The sequence below is a fragment of the Manis javanica genome, chromosome 2 (assembly GCF_040802235.1).
Source record: "Manis javanica isolate MJ-LG chromosome 2, MJ_LKY, whole genome shotgun sequence".
NCBI lineage: Eukaryota > Metazoa > Chordata > Mammalia > Pholidota > Manidae > Manis > Manis javanica.
The window spans coordinates 114,604,184-114,623,270 of record NC_133157.1 but is presented as its reverse complement, the minus strand read 5'-3'; the positions used below and the strand labels follow the sequence as shown (position 1 = coordinate 114,623,270).

At 42.7% G+C, this 19,087-nt stretch overlaps 1 protein-coding gene across 1 annotated transcript in view; it reads right to left on the bottom strand.

Moving 5' to 3' along the window:
- Positions 1-3,647: 3,647 nt before the first annotated feature.
- LOC140845604 (protein TASOR 2-like) overlaps positions 3,648-19,087 on the bottom strand; it is a 48,421-nt gene continuing 32,981 nt past the window's right edge. The window contains 15 exon segments of the mRNA XM_073220201.1: positions 3,648-4,822; positions 7,262-7,482; positions 7,485-8,621; positions 8,624-9,196; positions 9,199-9,475; positions 9,477-10,058; positions 10,060-10,350; positions 10,352-10,542; positions 10,545-10,719; positions 10,721-10,830; positions 10,833-11,055; positions 14,220-14,575; positions 14,578-14,622; positions 14,625-14,641; positions 15,306-16,179. Coding sequence (XP_073076302.1) covers positions 4,664-4,822; positions 7,262-7,482; positions 7,485-8,621; positions 8,624-9,196; positions 9,199-9,475; positions 9,477-10,058; positions 10,060-10,350; positions 10,352-10,542; positions 10,545-10,719; positions 10,721-10,830; positions 10,833-11,055; positions 14,220-14,575; positions 14,578-14,622; positions 14,625-14,641; positions 15,306-16,179 — 5,231 coding nt within the window. The 3' untranslated portion in view covers positions 3,648-4,663.

Below are 19,087 nucleotides of genomic sequence, written 5' to 3'. Positions count from 1 at the left end.
GGGAAAAGAGCCCGAAAAAAAAAAGCACAGCAAAAGGTAATGGTCACAATAACACTAATGTGTAGGAAAATGTAGTGCAATCGGCACTACAATAATGCATTACCTTCAGCAGAGAAGAAAAAAGAGAGAAAAGAAAATAACAAGTGTTGGCAAAGATGTGGAGAAACTGGAACCCTTGTGCCCTATTGGAGGGAATGTGAAATGCTGCAGCCGCTATGGAAAACAGTATGGTGGTTCCTAAAATATATAAAATAGAATTACCCAATTATCCAGCAATTCTACTTCTGGGTATGTACCCAAAAGAGCTGAAAGCAGGGTCTTGAAGAGATATTTCTATAGCAGCATTGTCCACAATAACTTAAATGTGGAAAAAAACCTAAGTGTCCACCAACAAATAAACAGACAAGCAAAGTGATCCATATATACAATGGGATACTATTTATCCTTAAAAAGGAAGAAAATTCTGTAATATGTTACAACATAGATGAACCTTGACATTATGCTAATAAAATAAGCCAGCCACAAAAAAAGACAAATACCATGCGATTCCCTTACATGAGGTCCCTAAAGGATTAGCCTACCTTGGAAATCTACTAGAAGAGAGAAACCTGCCCATCTGAATTCATAAAACCCTTGCCATCAGAAACATGTACAAATCCTCAATCTCATTATGAGTTCGGTCTCCTTCCCCAAATCATTGACATGATTTGAAAAAAGCCAGGGAACTTTCCTCCTTGTCAGGCTGTGGTGCAATGTTAGAAGAGGTGACCGCAGCTATTACAGGGCACCTCCGGAAAACTAACAGGCAGAGACCTTCGCTGGGAAAGGGAAACTTCAGAGGAATATTCAAAAAGTGGTAAAACAGCTCCTCTGATGTGGATCTCTGCAAAAGTTATAAAGTGTTTTTTTAAATAATTTTTTGGTAAATTGGGAAATACCAGCAGATTGACCACTTACAGAACTCGTCTTGGCAGACTTGCTTCCGAAGTGGCTTTCAGAGAAGTGGGTTTCCCTGGAGTGACCTCAAGCCAAGTTGGCTCCTGACACTGCTCACACACTGTCCAGTTCTCAGTGTCCTACGTTGAGGGCAGGCCACGTTGGGACCCGGGGGGAATATAACCTCAAAGGTCTGCAAGGTGTTGTGAGTCAACACGGAAGCCATCTCTCTATCTCCTGAAGAGGATCAGGGGCAAGGAGGACTTCGTGACAACTCAGGGCTGCTGGCTTCCAGAAGACATTCCACCCTGTGGGTCCCGACCAACAGCTACCCAGGAGAAGTAGCCCAGCAACCTCCACCTGAAACCAGCCCCACATGTGACAGGAGGCACCACCGGAGTGGCAGCATCTTGAGCCCTCAAAGTCCATCCGAGGCCCTCTCTCCTCCCAGAGCCGAAGTGAGTCACTTTCTCTCCCAGACCCTCAGACTCGCTTTTTGTTCTCCTGGGCCAATAAGTAGAGAACTTTCTATGGCTTTCTTCTTGCCCTGTGGCCTCGGGAAGGACTCTTCAGTGATAGCCTCAAATGGCCCACCTCTAATAGCAGCCAGACCACCTTCCTCCCTGGTCTGTTCATGCCTACATTTCTCTGGCCCTCTGTGAGCTCTAATGGTCCACATATTGCATGCATAATTTTAAGTCTAACATATTTTAGACATACGAAGATATGGAGAATCAAATAGCTAGATCTGTGCAGCTCTTGACCAGATTAAGAAACCCGTTGTGAAGGTGTCGGTTGAGAGCGTCTTGTCCCTCCCCAATCCCTTCCTATCCTCCAGAGGAAACATCACTCCTGAACTTGGAGTTTACTCTTCCCATTTATGAGCCACATATTTTTCCAGAGACACCAAAAAAAAAAAAAGTATTTTTATAAAGAAAAGAAAATTGATTTTACACTCCACAGACAGGAGCAGTGGCTCCAGACATTTGGGCGACAGTTAGCTGTCAAAATCAATTTAGGGTGCTGGTAGGACTGTCCATTTTTCAGAGTAAGAACATGAAAAAAGGAACCCAGAAAACTATCATCTGCCATCACAGTAGCTTCATGAAAGAAACGCCATTTGTCATAGAAAATATACTAAGAACATTTTCTCAAAATTTAAAAAAGGGAATACATTTAGACAAAAAGTCTTAGTTTTTCTCATTTCCACACAAAGCCTAGAAAAACTTCATGTTGCATCACCTCGGCATTTACAACTCACTAATTTGGAAACCCAGACTTCTGTGACCTGTGTCTCTAAGAGGTGGGGACCTGCCAGAGGGAAACCCACCATCCTGGATGCAGAGGGAGCGTTTGTCACTCCATGCCCCTCAGATGCCCAACTCGGGGTCTGGTAGTTGCCTGGGTCCATTTTCTTATCTGATCCCACACCTCGCCAGCCCATCCCCATCTCAGCTCAGACCTGTAGGACTCACATGATCCCTTCCCTTCTTCTCCAGTGTCCCCAGCACACTGGTCACCACCCAGAACCTCCCCTCAATGTGTCTGGCACTCAGAGACACTTGGCCAGTCCCTGAGGCAGCAGTGTGGAAGGGTCATGGGGGACCAGAGTGACTTGCTGAAATGTCAAAGGGGAGAAAGGTAAGAAAATCCATCCATACAGCAGCCCCACCTCAGTGACCTAGCCCTACTCCCCCCACTGGGCACAAACCAATGTGCTTTCTCACTCACCCACCACCCATGCCGGGATAAAGGGCAGGGAAGGAGCCGGTATTTTGCAATAACCCCCAGGTAAGCCAGCTCTGCCTCTCCATCCTGAGCTGAGAACCACTGACTTGGCACAAGCTAGTACAAGATACAAAAGCACCATCACCAAAAGCAAAAATATCCCTAAAAGCAAGAAAAACCCATTTCATGAAGGAGGAAGCAGAAGTCCACCATTAAGTGACACCCAGAGCATGGGGCTGGTTACAGACCATGCTGAAAAATGATGTGTTTCTGAATCCTGAGTCCAGGTGACCCTTCAACTCCCCGGCTGCCCCCATGTCAGTCTGGCACCACTGACGAGTCAGCTTCTTATTCCAAGACCGACTGTTCCCTTACCCAGCCTGGGCCTTCATTTCCAGGTAGCTGCATGGGCCCGTGGAGCAGATGATCTCTCAGAATCAGGACAAGGGAGTCTGGAAACTCAGAGCTGAGACAGGGTGCCTCAAATGGGTCTAATTTTTTACAGGCACACAGCAGTGTCCCAAACTCAATTCAAAGGACAGTTCTGCTTGACCTCAGAATGGGTGGAGCAACCACTGACAGGTCCAGTCTCCTAGCTCCTCCAAGGTGGGGCACGCCCGCCCTCAGTCTGGGGAACAACTTCAGAGCCTCCAGCTCACAGAGGGGCCATGAGGGGCTGCAGCCAAGAAGGTCTGGGCAGCAGTAGGGGGCTGGCTCCTGGGGGCAGCAGGGGAGGAAACCTCTCACAGGTGACCTGCTATGCTCCTCAGCCTGTTCCCCAGGGTCTGGCTGCAGCCCCCACCTCAAGCCAGCCCACCTGCCCCCTTACCCACCATGCACTGCTGCTCATTCCATTCCCCAACTGTCCAGCGAGGCAGCCCCATCTTCAGTGCTCCCATCTCTGTGTGTTTGTTTCAGTCTTCAAGATCCTGTATCTCAAAGGCGAGATGAGTGCGCATGCACTCACATACATACACACACACACACACACACTTGTTTTTTAATTAGAGCCTGAAGAACAGTTAGCTATATGCAAGGATGATAAACCTTATTGTTTATGGCATAGGCAGTGTTCTCGTCCTGTGGTCCAGGGTCCGGGCCCTGGTCCTGACTCAGCTGAGGCAGACCCCTGAGCCTCTTCCATCCCCCTTCCAATTCCAATGATCCCACACACTCCTCTGTTACAAGTATCAGAGAAGCAAATTCACGTTGGTTCTCCTACCAGGGCTGAGGAAAAGAGACACTCAAAGGAACCCCAGACACCAGTGTTTGGGGGACCCGTGACCTAACACTCCCCAGTCAAACATTCAAACACGAGTGCACATGCCCCTGGAGTTCACATTCCTTTTATTTTGACAACCATATGGCTTTGGGATTCCTCACAGCAACCCTGTGAGGTTGGTAGCACCCCCATTTCCCTGCAGGGTATAGCAGCAGGAACTGGCCTAGGGTTACAGGGCAGAGGGGCTCCCTCCCAAGGAGTGCCAGGGGTTCAGGTCCCAGGTTCAAGTGTGGCAAGGCTTTCCCACCAGGTAGGCAATTCCCACCACCCAGAACCTCCCTTCATACCCCACCACAAAAACAGGGGACCCAAAAAAGCATGAGAACCAGCAACAGGTGGAAGGAGGTTAGTTTTGGAGGAAAAGACTGAAGGCCGTTTAATGCTCTCCCATTCAACAACACAGCTTAGAGAGAGGGCATGGAAACTAGAACAAAGACAACTGGGGCTGGGGGTTGGGGAGACAAATCTGGCAACCATTTTGGAAGAACCTTGGAGAACCAAAAGGATCTTTGACAGGAAAAATAATCAGCTACACAAAAGATAAGATTGCTTAAGTTTGGAAAACTTTAAAATCATTTTTAAAAGATACAAAATAGGAGCCCTCAACCATCATGGACAGACTTGTTTCTTGACAGTAAATGCTGTGCCCCAGGCACACTGCCCTGCTGGGAAACCTCCGCAGACCCCTTCTGCTTCACTCGCAGTGCTGAGCTCCTGTCACGGCAGACTTGCAGCCAGCAGGGTGGCATCTGAGCAGTTCTGTCGGCTTCCCCAACTGAGAACTGCCTGCAAGCCAGCCTCCCAGTGGACCGGCATTCCGCAGAACCCAGTGCTCCTTGAGGCGCTCACAGCAGAGGCACAGGCATCTTCCGCAGCCTTTGGGGATTACGGACATGTCAGTGACAGGCACTCTGGCCCTAACACCGGCCTTACGCAAGCATCAACTAAGTGTGTGGAGAGCAGCCACGTGACTCAAGAGCAAAGGCTTCTCAGGTAGCTGTCCACACCTCATGTATGAGATTGGTGTCACTTCATCAAAGAAAAGGTCCTTGGCCTCCCTTGAAGCCGTTTGGCCTATTGCCCTCGAACCAGTGTGGAAGCCCTGCACAATGAAACTAACGACAGCGTGAATCTCACATTTATTTGTGTACTTCTTTATCAGTGTTTTTCCTGTCCCGTTAGAATGCAAAGACCAGGTCATAAAGGCCACATTTCTGCTCACCTGCGCACACTGGGGATGGAAAACAGGTACCAAAAAGAAGAGGAGGAAGAGGGCAGGTGTTGTGGGACGGCTTCCCTCCCCTGTGACAGAGCAGGGCTGTGGGCTGCGCACTGTACCTAGAGTGGAGTTACACATGGGGTGGGGGAGCAAGCCAAGCAGCAGGCACATTTGGTGTTATGGTAGCCACTTTCTGACTGTTGGAGAAGGCAAAGTAGGCTATGACCTGATGGCGAAGGGCTGGAATTGGGGATGTGTGCACCTGCTTGTTTTTTAAACATAAACACAGATACATATGCACGTGTGCACCCATACATACGAACAAACATTTTCCAGCTCTGCTTCCTGGGAGGACCTAGACCAGTGACAGAGAGTGGCACTGAGTTCACCCACTGCCCAGATCTCTATTCCAAGTGCTAGTCTTCTCTGAAAGGACCACGGCTCCCCAGTGAAACACTGCCTTTAAGACTGGGGCCAGGAGGGAGATGTACCTGTGGTACTATGCTGCACCACAGAGGAAGGAGGCAGCCAAAGAACTCTGGGGACTTGTGAAAAGGACACAGAGCCAGCCGAAAGGGGCATCCCCTAGCTGGGTCTGGTACAATCTGAGCATTAAAATAGTAAAGGATCAGGTGGTAAGTGAGTAAAATAATATGGAACATGGGTTGTCACCGATGTAAGTAAGTAAATGGGAGGGAAGGGAAAGCTCTACCCTACCAGCTAATAAAATGCACAAGGAATGATGGAATTAGAATGTCATCGTTCGGCAATCATCACTGTCATAACTGACTCAGGCAAGAACAACCAATGGATGTTAAATCTGGTGGGTCAAAGTCTGATGAGGAACAGTATATTCACATGTCCTGTTGTACCTTCTTCCCACCTGGGGGTAACTAAACATGCTTACTACTTAACTTTACATTGGAGGAACTTGGCAGAAACAATCTTAACCAAGTGAAAAAGGCTAATAATACACCAGGAATGGGACAAATCAACATCGTGTGCCTCCCAATAGAATGCACTGAGCGAGATCATTCTATCTGGGTATTCTCACCTAAAATGCAGAAATCCCAAGGAAGTCACAGATGAACACAAACTGAAGGAAATCCTATCAAATAATTAGCTTACAGTCTTCAAAACTGGCAAAGTCACAAATGATAAGAAATGACAGAAGAACTATCCCAAACTGATGGGAACTGAGAGACAATGGAAAGGACAAGCCAGGAGAACATGTGAAGCGCAGAAAGACAGTGGTGCCTGGAACCTGATGAGCACCCTGCCTGCGTGCTCAGTCCTGGCTTCAGGAAAGCTAGCTCACAGGGCTGTGGCCATACAGAAGTGCCCCTTCCCTCAGGTAACACAAACATCACCATCTTGGCACAGTAGCCGCAGTCTCATAGCCTGAAGGTGACATGTTGTAAGGGGTGGTGGGACTCCATGAATACCACCATTTTCAAATTGCTCAGGAAAGTGAACAGTGGGGGTATATGGGCAAAGGGTGCCATTTCTGCAGCCTTTATATAAACCTGAAATTCTATCTTAAAAGTGCAAAGAGAGAGAGAATGCTGTCTTTTCCCAAAATAGAGGATAAAATAAGGAAGCTAACGAAGAAATGAAGACAGATTCTGACTCCCACCAAATTAGAATTTTACCATGGTTAAATCATTTATATATAACACTGTGTTCTCACCAGAACATCAGTGATCCTAATATTCAAATTAAAAAGTACATCCCAAACCAAAAGAGGCCCCTCTCAACCGTACATACTAATGGGGGAACACAGGTAATAACTTTTTAAAAATCTGAATTTTACCTTTGGAAGGCTTTGTTCACATTTGAGTAAGAGTTTGTCTACACTGGTAACTTTATGAAAATTAGTCACCATACTAACTCTGGAACACCATACACATCTTCAGATATAGTACAAATACAGTATAATATTGTGTATGCAGATAAAGACAGCTGTGAAATTCAAATGCCACTTGGTATCATGATTCTTTCCGAGGCCAAAAATGCCACAGTTATTACTTCTAAAGTAAACTAAAATTAGATGGCAATCAAAAGAATATGAAGTATAAGAAAATACGGCACTTCACCTTTGTTCTTACAAAGAATGACTTGTCTTCTGTCTCCACGAGGTAGAACAGGAAGGTCCGTTTACAAGCCTCTCTGACCACACTCTTCAGCTTGGCATGCAGACTGGTGCACAAGTCTGTAATCATGTCTTCATAGGAGGCTGGCCTTCTTCGCAAAGATGAATATATCTCTTGAGGTGTGGCTTCTCCAGAAAACATACTGGACTCTTTATCTTGGAAATGACTTGGCTGCGATTCATTACCACCATATTAAGTTCAGCATATTTGCTGAGAATAAGTGAAATACTGCTCTGGGATTCTTTCAAAGGGCTCTTATATTTCAGCTTGGTGAGATGGAATGAAACAGCCTGATTTCTTTCAGAATTTGAAAGATGCTGTGTACTGTGACCACACCTCTCTTTCCAAAAGGAAGGACTGTCCAAATTGCTGGATGTGAGGTCTCTCATGTGCTGACCCTGCTGTCCAGCATCTGAGTGTGTAACTGTTACTATAAGGGGACTCCAGCTCCGGGATGCAGGATGTAGAACAGGGGTCTCAGGTTGTTTTGTTAAAGGAAAAGCTCCAGCAGTGATCTGGAGGGGCAACTCTTCTGGAAAGACGTTACTGGAAAAGTCAGAATGCTGAGAATCTCCACTCTTCACCATTTGTTTTAGTTTATGTGCAAAACGCAGATATTCCAGATCTAAAGTACTCTGGGTGAGGTTATCTACCACCTGACAAGTATTTGTCCAGAACCTGAGCAAGTCATACTTTGCAGTGTAACTGGAGTGCCTCCTCGAGCTGTGAAATGTTCTCGTGGTATCTTTGAGCTCTTTAGTTACTGTGAAGTTAGCTTAAGTCCTGTGGATGCCATGGAGATCTCGGATTTGGATGTAACATGGCACACATTTATCTTCTTTCTTTAATCCAATTGACCAGTTTCTGGGAGGAATGCTTGTCTCTAACCCTGGAACTTGATTTGAGCAGCCCCAATCCTTGTTATCATTAGTGGTTAGGCTTGGGAAAGAGTCATAAGCATCTTCTTTTTTCTTGGTGCGAATACATCGCAAAGTGCAGGGGTTATCCTCATCCACTTTGGGATTTCTGCAGTCACTGCAAGGCTCTTGATCAGAGTCTCCAGAAAGTGGTTCATAATGAATGTCAGGATTCACATTGACATCCATGTCTCCACTCAGGACTTCTGAGTGCTCCTTGGTCCTGAGCCGCTCACCAGTGCTTTTATTTCCCATCTGCTCTTTAGAAATTCCACAAACAAGAGAGGAACGAGGCCAGGGAACAAAAGAAGCAAGAGGCTCCACACTGGTATTGTCACTGGTGACTGCTGTATGTAGATAAGAATCAGCAGCTACACACATGGAAAAAGCCCACCATTTAACAGATTTATTGTGCCACATGGTGACAGATCCTGCAGCATTGTTTCTTGTTCCCCTTTTGGAGATGCAGTGTTTGACTAAGAGCCAGCACCTCCCAGATCTCTGTGTTTTTCATGTAACTCAGCTTTAGTTTCACTGTTCTTAAGCAAACTGCCCACTCTGCCTACTGGTATTTCCTGTGTTTGGAACCCTAGCTCTATGTTTATGGGTCTTGTAAAATGGGCTAACGGAGTGCTACCTGAGGACCAATCAAGTCTGGGGGTCTCTGAACACAAGTGTGCCTGTAGAACATCTGCTCCATCAACAGAGTCAAAGCTCAAGGACTGAGTTTGCATGTAACTGCCTTCATTTGTTTTCAAATCACTGCAAAGGAGTCTTTTCTTAATACTTTTAGGGCTAGTCTCCTGTTCGAAGGACACATTCTCTATATCATCTGGGACAGTTGTGGAACTAAATGTGTCAGCCACAGACTTATTTTCAATAATCTTTCTAGGACTCGATGGAGGCTCACTGGTCGCCAAGACAAGATGATTTAAGACCAAGTTTCTATTTTCTACACTGACTGCAGTGGATTTCCTGATGTTACCCATTTCTCTAGAGAAGGCCTGAACTCATGTGTGGAACTGGCTGCCAAGGCAGGCTGGTCGAACTCTCTATCACAGCATGGTGCCTTGTCTGAGGGGAAGAAGCCCTCGTCACACTCACTGGGGATAATGTCCTCAGTTACCTTACTAGGAGGGGTTGAGCATCTATCTTCCCTTCCATGATGACGATTCAGTATGAGAGGCATTTCAGCACAAAGTTGCATTTGCTGAATCCAAGGTAAGTGACCTTGGCCCCCCCGGGTGGGGAGGACCCACAAAAGAATTATCTTCTTCTGTTATGGCCAAATCTCCTGCCTCTATCTGGGAGAATTTGTCCCAATTCTAATACTGTGTATCAGGAAGTTTTAAGCAAAATGGAGACACAGCCTGAGATGGTACTTGGCGTACTTCAACTGGTACCTGGGGGTCAGGACTAGAAGCTGGTGGCACTTCTTCAATTAAGGAGCCAAAGGGAAAATCTGAGGTAACATTAACTTCCTCTGTAATCTGAAGGGCAGAAGTGTCTTTAGAAAGTACTAGAGTAACAGTTTGTAAGTTACCACTTTCTCTCTCATTTTCTACTGCTTTCTCTGACACTGTAGGATGCACTGATGTATAACTAGTGGAATTCCCTTCTCTGTTTGCTCTTAAAGTCACCTCTTCTGACTCAATTATTTCTTCAGTCATTTCCTGAAGTTCTAAGTTTAAAAGTGGGGCCTCCTGATGTTGCTCTATTTCACCTGCTGGCATTTCTTCCCTGGGACTTGTCAGTGGTGATATTGTGAGAGTTAGATTGATGTCCGAATCTTCCTCTGACAGCTATAAAGCTGACCTCCTCTGTGTTCAAACACAGGCTGGTTTGTTTGCTAAATGAACTGCATGATTCAAAATTCCTCTTTTCACTGCTGAGGCCAACCTCATCCTTGAGTTCTGAAGCACCATGGGGTGTAGCACTTATTGGAGGAATGCGAGTAAGTGCGTAGTTTTTTTCCAAGGACACAGAGGCTGATGAGACTACCTCTTCAATTGGTGATGGCTCTGTAACCCCTTCTGGAGATACGCTGAAGAGACTCTGAGTCTGAAGGGAAAATTCCTGAGAAAGTTTCACTTCTTCTAGGGGTGATGAATAACTGAGAACTTTTGCCTAATGACAGTGCCTCATTCACCACTGAATTACCAGATGGCGATGATGAGCCTGGATCAGGAGTCTCCTTCTGTAAGGAACACAATTCCTCAGCAGGGGCCACTCTGCTCACTGAGGAGGAACAAAGGCACTTAGGGTCTTTCTGTCCTGACATCGCTAGAGACGGCATGTCCCTAAGGGTCTTGCCTTTTCAAAAGTGGATCCAGGATGTCAAAGACTCATAGCAGGGGCTACTTGCTTCATCAACTCTGTCGGTATTGGGACATAGGTATTTTTCCCAAAAGTCAGGGTAACTGGATCCAGATTAATCATTACATACCCTGTATCATCCTTTCCTTCGAGGGAAGGCTGGGACTCTGTTGTTTATGAGGCCGCTATGCTGGATTAGGCCTTGTGAAGCACCTGGTTTTGTTTGCATTGTTGCTTGGAAAACACCAACTTTGCTTTCAAGGGTGCTGTACACAGACTCTGACAAATCACTGGCTGACTGCTGATCCCATCATGAGTCTTGGTGAATGTGACTTGTGGGACACCATTGTAAGAAGTCACTCTTGTGCTATCAAGTGGCTCTAAGGCTGTATCTTCACCGGGAAGAGATGGTTCATTAGTTTGGGTACTTCCAATACCAAAAGGCACAAGGCTAGGAGTCTCCAGTTTATCTGATGATTCTTGTTTGGCTTTCCCCCCAATTACCTAAAATAACGAATGTGGAAAAAAAAAATCAAGAGTTATGTAAACTAACATTTACATATGTGAAGAACAGTTATAGCCAAGGGTTGATTTTAGTTTGTTCTTTTGAATCTTCTTATCTATAAGAATATCACAGGGTGGAGATCAAGCAGATCCTTTTGGATAGGCTAAGAATACCTCCCTAAATAATCTGTTTTCTTTAAATATACAAACGATGAAAGCTCCAAAACTCTCTTACTTGCACAGCTTTTTTTTTTTTTAAATGGACCTTTGGGAAGAAAAGTGGCTAGACCACTGACAATTTAAAGACTTGAAAAAGGAGCCTGTTTGCTAAACAACACTGCTTAAGTCAGAAATGCTACACTGGAGGAAAAGTACTCATTTTTTATTGTTTTTAGTAAGATTAAAAGATGATTTTAAAAGCAAAGTGTAACTTATTTTAAACACCAGCTTTCATTTAGACTATACACACTGTCATCTAGAACTTTCCCATGAGAAAATAGTAAATTAATCACTATTTCTTGTACTCAGAAGACACAGATAAGCAGTTTCCCAGTGTTAATATCCACTCTGGTAAATAAAGGTTCCTCCCCCCTTAGCTATTTTCTTTGCTTATAAGTAGAGATAATCACTTTCTCTCATTATAATGCCTCCTATCAACAGGGCAATAGAAATAGTAGTGCAGTGCAGTCTTCATTAGAGACTAAACCAGAGGGGCTGATTTAACCACTAACAGGAAGGATTCAGTTTCAACGTTAACAAAAACACTCCTGACAATTTTGATAAGATGCTCTGGCATGGTCTCGTCCAGAGCATGGTGAAATGGACTGATCATACAATTAACCACACATCTGTAAGTTCTGGTTGGTTATTATGGGTAGTTATCATGCATGTTTTGGGGCAATCATATTAGAGGTTAGGACCTGTTTTTCAAATCTCATTAAAACATTTCTGTCTTAACCAAAGAAACACACCGACCCAAGGAACTGTCAGGGCAGAACTGAGACTCAGAGTTTTAAGAGGATATGACTGGCCAGACATAAAGCATAGCAAAGTCTTGATGGCAAGAGTCTTTGTGAAAACTTTCCTGTCACTCTCCTTACCACACTGTGGCTCCAATGTTTGGTCATAGTACTGAATCTCACCATGCTTGTGGTCTTTGGGAAATACAAATTGTGATCACATTGGTATGTTTATATTGATATGTTTTCGTATAGGTGAAGTGAAATGTTTCTAAAATAAAGTCTGATCATTTAAAAGAATTGCTAAAGTAAACATACAACTAAAGCAACCTGCCTTTGGTTTCTAGTGCCTATCATATGGCATTCTCTTCATATCTGAGTCTGCCCCTGGGAGGCAGGGGGTGGCACATGTGTGCACTCACCTTCAAAGTGCAGGCACAATATCCAAGACAACAGAAAGGTCTTTGTAAGTCTATGCTAAGATATCATTAGGGAGCATGGATTTTAATACTCTTTCTACTTTTTTTTTTTTAACTGTATTTTTTATTTTTTGTTTTGATATCATTAATGTACAACTACTTGAACAACATTATGGTTACTAGACTCCCCCTATTATCAAGTCCCCCTCACATACCCCTTTACACTCACCGTCCATCAGCGTAGTAAGATGCTACAGAATCATTACTTGTCTTCTCTGTGTTATACTGTGTTCCCCGTGCCCTCCCCACCACATTATGTGTGCTAATCATAATGCCCCTTTTTCCCCCTTATACCTCCTTTCCCACATCCTCCCCAACCCCTTGCCCTTTGGTAACTGTTAGTTCATTCTTGGGTTCTGTGAGTTTGCTGCTGTTTTGTTCCTTACTTTCTACTTCTTAATACTTTATTTCACATTTGCAAAAACTATTTCTGAAATTAGACTTGGTGATAGCTAATTATATATCACAAAAAAAATATAAGAAACTAGTATACATACAGATAGTAACTGAAGTCTGCCTAACTACTAAATATTTTCTTATTCTGAGGCAGTGATTCTTACCTAGGTTTTAATGTACCTTTTTTAAAATCAAAAGAAATTTATGAACACATCCTCACAAAAAATAACCACACGTACATATGTGTATACATATGTACACACAAACACTTACATGTGCATATACATACAGACACAGGATTTGATTCTAGATCTGAATCTTGGCTAGACAAGTTGACTGACTACACAACCTCAGGCAATTTTCATGCTTCTCTGTGCTGCAGTCACTCATCTAGGAGATGGACAAGAATGGCCCTTGCCTCCTTGAGTTGTGGGAACTGATGGAGCTGAGGTAAACGGAGGGTTCCAGCCACTCTCAGCTTGCAGCACTGTATTATCTGCTTCTGGAGGGGGTCAAAGACCCTCCCCACCCACCGGGGCTCACACAGACCTGCAAATCCCCATGTAACGCCAGGTATAGACACACTGTCTATTCAACATAAGAACACGCACTGTAGATGTCCAAACCCGTGCAAAATTATCGTGGAACAATGCTAGGCCAAATGCTTAACAAGGTGGCTATTCTGTCAATTCTTGTACTTAGAATTTTGATACAACTTTTTTATTTGCTCCAGCTAAAATCTGATTATCTGTCCTGGCTGAACATAAGCTGAGAACAACGGAAAGGAGCAAAGCATATTTTCCATATTTACAAATATTTAACTACAGATCTATAAGAGACCTGGCATTTTATTTACTGTTCCAGTATGTTTTCAAAAATAATTCTAACATATTCAATTTTAAGATCCATCAAAGATTTCTAATATATATTATTATCACAGTTGATTCTTAAAAACTACTCTAGGTAAGACATAACAGATATTATTCACTTCTTTTAAAAGATAAGAATATAAGCTCAGAGGAAACAAATAACTTGTCCCAAATTATACACTGAGTGACACTATGGTCGCCTCTCAGATTACCTGTCCCCCACAGTATTTTTCTACTTCTGCTTCTTCGATCAGGATGAAAGACAAGTTCCACCTGCAGACAATCCAGTGCAACACTTAAGGAAATTAAGTTTTTAGCATTATAATCCTTTACATTAATAGGGAATCCACTTTCCTAAAAGAAACCAATGTCTTGTTTTGAATGTGATTTTTATACACAAAAATCAAATGAAAATTTCTTCACAAATAACATCAGCATTTACAGTATTCAGATTTACTTACCTCGTTACTACAGGAATAGATGAAATTCTGGCTTTCCGGGGTATCTGAGTGACCCTCTCCTGCAAAACCTTCTTTTGGCTCATTGTGCACCCACAGTTCCAAGCCTCTCGCAGGTGGTGGTTTAATGAAAGGAAGCAAAGAGTGAGTGTCAGGGAAGGACACTATGGCAGTGTGACCTCTGGGAGTCTCGTCAGTCTCCAACAGTGGGTTACACCTCTCCGCACCAGGGAGTTCCTCCAACACACCGACTTCCAAAGAGTCTAATGTGCTATTTATAGAGACAAACTTCGTGGGGCTTCTGTGCTCCATCACTTTTCTAGATGACTCTATGAGTTTGCTCTGACTGCTGTAAAACGAGCCATCCACCTTTGAAGTATGAGCTTCACTTCTTCTACATTATCAGTAAATCAGTGTTCCAGGGCCTGTGGTTTTAAAGAAAGAACATACAATGATCACTGACAATGACTGGTTAGTCAAGTATCTTAAGCCAAGTCCCTTTTTTGTTAACCTTGATTTTAAATGTTTTTATTTTAAAAATAATACAACTATGCAACAATAAGGTAAAAAGAAGTTGACTTAACAGTTACAATAAACCAAATCCACCCATTTTTCAGAGACAGAAAAGAGCACTGAGAATCGGAGTTCTGACTCCTTTTTCATCACAGGACTTGTAAGTGGTAGAACTGTGACTGGTACAGATTGCAAAGGTTTACAGAGGGGCATCTCAAAATGGAAAGCCACTCACAAGGCTGAAGTTACCTTGCAGAAGTTCTCCATGCTATCACAGACGATGGCTGACGGTAAATCAAACAACTTGATATTAATACAAGTTACTGGACTTACACACGCTTTCTGCTTCTCCAAAGCTCAGCACAAGTAACCCCCAACACAACATTTACTCAACACGGTTATATCCACTTGCACCTCTACTTAATGCATGTAATGCTCTACCGCCTCACCTGCACCACTGTCCACCCACGTGACACTCTGACTGCCGCCTCATTCACATCACCACTCACCCACGTGATGACTAGTCTTACCCGCACTACCACCCACCTACGTACCCATGTACGCACCACCACTTACCCATGTAATGCTCTGACCACCGCCTTCCCCAGTGGGTTGTTGGTGTACTTGCTGTCTAAACTGAATACATATTCTGCTTCACATGTAAAAGTGACCTTAAAGGAGCCATCACAGCTGAACACAGTATGACAGCAGTAAAAATCTCTCAGGCTGGAGGACAGCAATCTGCTCTTGCGCTGGAGTAATGGGTCCTCAGAAAGCTTTTGCAGAGTGGAGGTGTTCTGCTGGTGACGAAAGAGCATTACTTTTCCCACTGGGGTTCCTGCTTCGGGGCCTTTTGTGCCATTCTTAACAAAGGCAGGGCCTGCTACTCTCTGCTGTAGATGCTTCTTTGAATGTTTTGCAAGAAGTAGGGCATAGGAATGTTCCACAGCAACAAAAGAGCTCTGGCTTGCATCAGGCCTTTTCAGTGTTTCCTCAGGAAGAGCCACGTGGGTGCCAACAGGGGCCTGAGTGCTAGGAACCAAGCTCCCTTCTTCCTGGTCGACAGTGGAGTCCGACGGTGGATTACTCTTATCAGCAGAGGGCTTAGGTAACGGCCCACCTTTTTGACTTTTGGCTCCTCTGTGATATTCATGGTCAGATGTACCATGCGAAGAATATTCTTTAGAAGGCAAAACCTCACTTGGGGGCAGTCCAGAGGGGCAGGGAAGGTTTCTGGGCTCAGATGATGGTGTGGGGGAGGCAGCAGCACTCAATGCTAGATCAGCTAACATATTCAGGGCCTGGGAGTCACAGCTGACAAGGGAGTTTTTAGGTGGATCTCCGGGAGCCACTATAATGCTTTCTGGCTGAGCTGTATTTATGCTAATAGCATTTTCTTGACCATCTGATGAAATTTCTGACTGAAGCTGTGAAGAAGTTTCTCCTTTGGCTTCAGTGTAAAAGAAAAAGACATATAACATTTGATTTCATGAATTAATTCTCTGCCATATCACTATGGCTTAGTGAAAATCAATGGTTAAGTCAATATATTCAAGAAACACCCCTTGATATACTGCATAGATTGTATATTAAAATTTTACTATCAGATTGAGGTTTTTTTCAACTTTCAGATCTATTTATATTGTATTCACCAGAGGAATAATTCTTAAGGAATGTGCAACTAACTCAAAAAGAAATCTCCTTTCAAAAATACAAGTACTAAACTACATACAAGGCATACAGCTCAGCTAAACATACAGAGGAAAACAAAACCAGAGTCCTGCCCTCAGAGAGCTTAGAATCTAGTGGGAATTTAAGAATTTCTAAGTTTGAAGTGTACATTATAGTATATTAATGTATTTTCTTAAAAATTTCTCTTATCAAATGATTAGAGAACTCACCTAAGTTCAAAATTGATGATTTTAACCATATTGATGTTTAATTATATGTGATATGAGTAAAAAAATTAGAAAAGTTCTTAAAAGTATTCACAATCACATTAATTTCATCACCTTGTTAAACTTCAATTTCTGTACTGAAAACATTATTTTGGTACCCTATCCATAAAATAGCAGATCTCCCTATCTACTGGTAATTCTCTGTTCTGCAGATAATCAAATCAACCCATATGCCTTTTATCAGAAAATTGACATTCTGAAATGGCTTACTTGGATTCTCAGGACCTTAATTCAGCCTTCTTTAACTAAAGTTACCCTGAAGGACAAATTTTACAACAGTAAGCAACAATTTCCTATAGTGGGTAGATATTCAGAAAAGCCAACTGCACTCTTTGTAATAGCAGGAGGCCTGAAAGTAATAACTAACCTGCATAAAACCCAATGACTACCACATTTACAGAGAAAAAGAAAACTCTGGCCTACAAGGTCATCAAATAGAATAAGAAAGGTGTGTGTGAATGGTGAGAGGGTAAAATTTATCAACCACTGTCCAGTCTTGATTAAAATAACAAAACCTAAGGGGCCAAGTAGAAGAAACTGACCAAAAGCAGAGAATCGTTACATTAGCTCCATGGGTATATTGGAAACATGAAACTCATTTTATGATCTGATGTGTTTATTGATATTAATTTCACTCTGTCTTTGTTAATATTATGGCTCTTAAACAGAACATTACTCTTGAGTAAGGTCTAATATAAAGAATCCTCTATTGAAGTCACTCTATCTTTGTTAATATTATGGTTCTTAAACAGAACATCACTCTTGAGTAAGGTCTAATATAAAGAGTCCTCTATAATCAAGAAAAGTAGTTGAGTTTAATTAAGTATGTGCAGTCTCAAGCCCATCATTTAATGACTGTTATAAGCCCTCTGTCAAAAAAACACAGTATCAATAATCTAGCATTTTTTAAGTACAGATAAGACAATGCCAAGTGAATTATATATGAAAAAGAGTTCAGTACATAAAAGCCACATTAAAAACTTTCAGGATAGAAAATCATTTATTTCAGTAACAAAATGACCGAACCTTTGCTTCTTTAACTCTGATATCTCAAGTACAGAAAATGAAAGATTAGTATAGTTGATTAATAAAAGAAAAATTAAGAGATTATTTAAAAGGTGCTAATCTCAAAACTGTATGTGGCTGCACAATATATACAAACATTTGTAGTACAAATCAGCCAATTTCTGAATACACATTCTGAAAACTTTTCATTTTCTGGGATCACTTTTCTGCCAATACCCACCTCATACCTCCTCCCATTATTCAGTCTCTAAATATCTGCACGCCAATTCAGTACAAAGAATTCAGAATACACAGCAAAAATGCAAAGCATTATATGTTTATCTATGCTCATTAATATTTACATACTAACTGAATGACAGGACCGACACATCAAATGATTGTATGAATTTAATTCCATAATGTCCTCAAACACAAAAAAAAATAAAGAAAACTGACACCAGTGAAGGTGAGAACATCAGGAAATGCCTCCATGTGGAGGCAGGACTTAGCTGAGCAGACTCTGGAGGGAGGAGGTAAGTGCCCCAGAGTAAAACAGGTGTGATGAATGAGGAGAGGGTGCAGGGCAGGAGACAGAGGGAGGGAAGTTTGGACACGTGGGCAACAACCACATCATGAACCACCTTGAGAGAAAGCAGAAGAGCCTGCATTTGGCATGGATGCCAAATGTACAACACTATCAATTTTAGGGTGACATAATGTGCTTTAAAAAAATCTTATCATAAGAAATTAGAGAAACTTTTTAAAAAAAGGCTCATCCATAGCAACATCACCTCAACAATAGTTTCTTTCCCTGAATTTCCACTAAAAATTAGACTTTTTTCATAGCCCAGGGAGAAACAGAATCCAAGAGAGGAGACAGAAAATTGATAGAAATATAAAGGTATGAGACCATGAAGTCTTTGTTAAAACAAATGAAAAACAACGACACACGTATAACACAATAGTACTCAACACCGAAAAGAAAGTAAACTTTACAGACTGCAGACTGGAACAGCCGCTGTTGTCACAGGAGGGAGGTGTAAGTAAGGACGGACATGGACCTAGAAGAGCTGGAGGTGAAGCCCATGGTGGCGAAAGAACTTTCAAGAGAGTATGTCTAGCAATTGGAAATACAAGAACTAGAGCAGTTAGCTTTTTGTTCGGATAACTAAAGTTAATTGCTCACTTAAGCAAAATTAGAAAAGTAAAACTGTTTCTAAAATTAATTTAATGCCTTTTAAAATAAAATGCAGGATTCTGGAGTACTGACCACTTTGGACAATCTCTTTACAGTTCCCTTTGGACAAATAAACCTATAACCTTCTACTTTTTGTAACTATTTATGGTCCAGAAAAATATTGTCAGATAATAATATTTGGTTGTGCACTCAGTCAC